This window comes from Sander vitreus, unplaced genomic scaffold, assembly GCF_031162955.1.
Source record: "Sander vitreus isolate 19-12246 unplaced genomic scaffold, sanVit1 ctg154_0, whole genome shotgun sequence".
Lineage (NCBI taxonomy): Eukaryota > Metazoa > Chordata > Actinopteri > Perciformes > Percidae > Sander > Sander vitreus.
The window spans coordinates 325,001-330,000 of NW_027595402.1; the positions used below are offsets into that span (position 1 = coordinate 325,001).

Genomic DNA, 5,000 nt, shown 5'->3' on the forward strand with positions numbered 1-5,000 from the left:
AGAGTGTGTGGCCGTGTTTTGTGTGCGTGCGTTTGTGTGTTTAAAAATGATTTGGATTATGAATCAGAATAGTTGCATATGATCGATTAATTGTGTCCCATTTCTGGAATGTAACTACTGTAAGTACTTTTACATTTACTCAAGTACAATTTTGAGGTACTTTACTACATCCTTGCTACTTTTTACATCTACTCCACTACATGTATTTGACCCTTAGTTACTTTTTACACACAGTTCCAGGTCTTTGTTTATCATGTGCACAACAATTGGGAAGCAGTTGAAAATCTCAGGTCTCCAACAATGTAAAATATGTTAAAGACAGATATTAAAATAAGGAATCAAATATAACACTATGAAATAAAGTAAATTAGAGAGTAATTGCAATGAATAAACTTACGCACACTGATAAAAGTAGGTTTGTATTGTTTTGGTGTACAGCTGCAGTTTCTCTGCCAGGCCGCTAGGCGGCGCTGCTCGGCATTACTGGCGCACAGATCTGCGTCAAGTCAGACATATTCTTACCGGAAATAAAATGCTTTTCCTTTCAAAATAAGAGAGAACGGCTTTCACTTGTGGAGTTTAATTCATCATCGCGTCTGAAATAAAATAATTTAAAAAAAAACCATTTGGTAATTTACTTAATGGTTTCATGACATAGTGAGTGGTACAAGGTTCATTTCAACAATAAAACTTTTCAAAAGAAATATCGCTGCTTTTATTTTTAAATCAAACAACCGGAACTCCAGTACTCCAATAGCGCGAGCTTAACACTGGTTGCTCAGGCCCAGTCAAAACAATGCAGCTTAGCTTTACTTAACGATTATTATTACCCCGTTTAACTTTGTCGTACAGTGCATTCACCGCCTGGTGTTCTGCTTCGGTAACGGTCAGTGTCGTCGTTGTAACCGGTTATTGTGCCCGAAGTTGTCCGTGCGTCGGGGCTTCTTCTACCGTGTGTTTTGTCTTCGCTGACGGTTGGAAATGTAAACGGCTAGCAGGCGTCTGAGAGCGGCAGAGGGGAGCGGCTGAAAACAACCAAAACACGGTGAAAATAAGAGAAAGGAGAGGGCGGAAAAGAAGTAGGCGTCGAAGTTGAAGAGAAAGGCGGATTAAAATCAACCTCCAGCTCGGTCGACTGGTAGCATGGTGGAGTAAAGGCGTCTACCGGGCTGCTCGGAACCTCTCAGCGGGGAAGGATCACCATGGCTCCGGGCTCTCTGGTGGCGGCCTGCCGCAGCCTGGCCCTCTCTACGTGGCTGCTGTCCTTCTGCTTCGTCCACCTGCTGTGCCTCGACTTCACCGTGGCCGAGCGCGAGGAGTGGTACACGGCTTTCGTCAACATCACCTACGTGGACCCGGCCACGTCGGAGCTCCGCACCGAGAAGACGGAGTGCGGGCGCTACGGGGAGCACTCGCCGAAGCGGGACGCTAGAGGAGTTGTGGTTCTGCCCGCCGCGCTGCACGACCGCCAGGCCTGCGACCCCAACACCCGGTTCGCGGTGCCCGTACAGGCCGGGGCCTGGGTGGCGCTGATAGCCCGGGGTAACTGCACCTACAAGGACAAGATCCGCCACGCTGCAGCCTACAACGCCTCGGCGGTGGTCATCTTTAACGTGGGGTCCGGTAACGTTAACGACACCATCACGATGCCTCATCCAGGTAACTGAATGTCTAAAGGCTACAAATATCAGAAAAGGCTCCAAAAACTTCAGGAAAAAAAACCCCAAGGCAACAAAAACTCCATAAGAAGCAACAAAAATAACTCTAGAAATGCGACTATAACTGACTAACATGTTTTTTTCTCCTTAAAACATTTTTTATAGAAAAAAAAAAAATAGCAAGAAAAACGTCCTAAAAAAGCGACAAAAATCTCGAGGAAAAAAGATTTTCGTGCGTGTAAGGCTACGTTCAGACTGCAGGCAAAAGTGGCCCAAATCTGTTTTTTTGGGGGGTCAAGTGACCAGGTCAGACTTCTTCAGAAGTAGTGTGAACAATCAAATCTAGCCCGGATTTAGACCACTTCCATATGTGGTCCTGAATCAGACTCAGGTCTGATTTATTTCAATGCGGCCGCAGTGTGAACAACCAAGGCGGATTTGATGCGACTTTTACGTCAATCTACATCGACATTTGTCACAATTATGCGCCAGCGTGTGTTAGACATTGACATATATATATAAATAATGGACTAACAGACCCCGTGTCTCTGGACGGAGACCAGTGAAGGACATTAGAAGCTCTTTCCCGGTGATGGCTGAGCGTTACTGAGCAGCCTCCAACTGAGCTTGAAGACGTAGATGTGACGTGAGCAACCTGTCTGAAAGTTGGAAGTCTTCTGGTAGCTGTGCCAAGAGAAATCTCAATCATTCCCAATCTAGCAGAGACGGAGAGCGTAGGTATATGTAAGGAGATAACATAGACACAGGCTCATTATTGATCACTAAAATGATAGTTAACTAAGTGGCGCCAAAATGAATGGCAGTCAATGGGATGCTAACGGGAGGTGACGGCTCGTTAGCATCAAAATGGCGCCATAGGAGGTTCGCGGTCCGAGGAGACGCTGACACAGACAGTAACATTTAAAAACTCGACCAGGCCTACAAAATGGAGAACAGTGATGGAGCAGGTCAATGAGGGAGGGGTTAGACTAGGGCTTTGACTTTTGCCCAAAAATCATATTCGAAGCTCGTTTGTTTATTAATATTAATATTCGAATATTTATTAATAATATTTTGACCATTAAATGCCTTCAGTAAGGCTTATATTGGTATCAAACTTCGTATATGTTCTGTCCACCAGAGGGCGGTGTATCAGTCAGTAGGCGTGCAATGATGTTTTCAGAAGAAAAACACACTGCCACAACAATTTTTTTTATTAAAAGTCAGACCCTGGATTAAATACAAACAGTATGCTTTCAACAGGAAGGTCGGATATTTCACCGTAGCCTACGTAAGTGGTCGACGTAAGTTGCGCTGGTGTGTGCGTCGAGCCGTGCGTGTGTGTGGGGGGAGTGTGTGTGTGTTAGAGTGAGAGAGTGACGGTGATTGCCGGTAGCTTCAGAGCGAGTAGAGTCGTAGTGAGAGAAACAAAGTGTCTCCTCTGTTCTTTCTGACCACGGTGAAATCTGGAGCAGGAGAAGTTCACCCTCTCCTTGATCTCATGTTGTTGATGGAGAAGGAGAACCAGGAAATGCAACGCTACCACGCTACGGCCGAGCGAGAGTTATGCGGCGGTCTATTTACCTCGCAACTCGGTTTTAACGAGGTCAAAGTCGTAAACACGCCCCCTGACGTCGGATTTACGAGCTCGGAACTCGTACAACCTCGCAGTAGCCCGAGTTCAAAATCCAACATGGCTGCCCCCTGTATCAACAGTTGTGAAAAGCTGCAGTAACATAAAGTTATAAGCACTTCTGTCTTATTTGTGTCTCTAAATCAGTCGTGCTCGTTAATGTTACGGCTGCCATTGCACAGACATTTTGAAATAAAAGCCAAAATGCTTCCTTCCTCCATAACCTCCATAACTTTACAGACAGATCCCAGCGGTTTATTTTTAGAAGGCGATGAATCAATGTCGTTGCTGTCTGTGTGTTTTGGGGTTGATGTGAGTTCAGTGGCGGCCTCGAGGGGGGGGGGGGGGGGTTATCCAACGTGTCAGTGGCCAAACAAACTACACAGACGCACACAGATGCAGACACACACACACATACAGAGACACACACACACAGACAGATGCAGACAGACACACGCGCACAGACACAGATGCACACAGATGCAGACACACACAGACACACACACAGATGCACAGACAGACGCAGACACAGATGCACACAGATGCAGACACACACACACACACACACAGATGCAGACGCGCACAGAGATGCACACACACACACACACACAGATGCACAGACACACACACACACACACACACACGCAGACAGAGACACCGTGACTTTATCAAACCGCGGTATACCTTGCAGTGTTTTCCCGAGCTTTGTGGAAGACTTAAGTCTGACGTCACCTCTCGAAAAATGTAACTACACGTCGCAGCGACGCACGTGGCTCGGCCGTGGCTTGGTAGCGTTGCATGTCCCCCCCCCCAACTCGTTTCCTGGTTCTCCTTCTCCATAAACAACATGAGATCAAGGAGAGGGTTCACTTCTCCTGATCCAGATTTTACACCGTGGTCAGAAAGAACAGAGGAGACACTTTATCGCTGTCACTCTTTCACTCTACCACACGCACACACACGCCGGCCCTGCTATTCTCTTAAAGAGATCGATGCACAAGTATAAACCTCAGGCCACTTGCGTAAGGCTACGGAGAAAGCTCTGCATACACGCTTTAGGTGTGCGTATTTGGCGGAGTATCAAGGCGCCCTTTCCTCAAGAAAGTGTGCATTTTCTTTAAAAAAAAAGAAAAAAAAGAAATGCAATTTACCCATACAGTCTGTGGTCATTTGGCGTCTCTTTGTGGTAGTTTTGTGTCTTTTTTCCACATAATTTTGGGCCGTTATTATCACCATATCTGTGTCTAAAACGTTGGGAAAAGCTGGAGCAGATAATACATTAAAAAAAGACTCAAAAAGCTTAAAGACAAAACTTAAAGCTGAAGAATAACCGAAATTAAGTCACAATCTCGAATTTAGAATAAAAAAAAAAAAATGGAATCGTCGATACTGCCACGCCCCCACGTCACGTCTGGTCGGCTTGACAAGCGGGAAAACGACACACGTGTTGAAGTCATAGACGGTATATAAGAAGGTTGAAGTGCAGGAGACCCAGCGACAGAACTTGGGCCCCCTCCTCGAAGTATTTTTGATTTTCACTGAGTTATGTTGACAATGTTCGCGTTGTCGACAAGAAAGCCACAGTTTGCAAGCTCTGCTATGTGCGTGTACCATATTCTGTGTGTTTACCATTGCACATTAGCCTAGCATCCATCCATCCATCTTTCATCCGCTTATCCGGGGTCGGGTCGCGGGGGTAGCAGCTCCAG

At 46.1% G+C, this 5,000-nt stretch overlaps 1 protein-coding gene across 2 annotated transcripts in view; it reads left to right on the forward strand.

Moving 5' to 3' along the window:
• The first annotated feature begins 635 nt into the window (after positions 1–635).
• rnf150b (ring finger protein 150b) overlaps positions 636–5,000 on the forward strand; it is a 16,011-nt gene continuing 11,646 nt past the window's right edge. The window contains exon 1 of one of the 2 annotated variants that reach the window (XM_078244230.1): positions 636–1,659. In XM_078244230.1, the coding sequence (XP_078100356.1) occupies positions 1,203–1,659 (457 nt within the window). In that variant the 5' untranslated portion in view covers positions 636–1,202. The remainder of the gene's footprint in view (positions 1,660–5,000) is intronic. The other variant, XM_078244231.1, reaches the window with a different exon arrangement.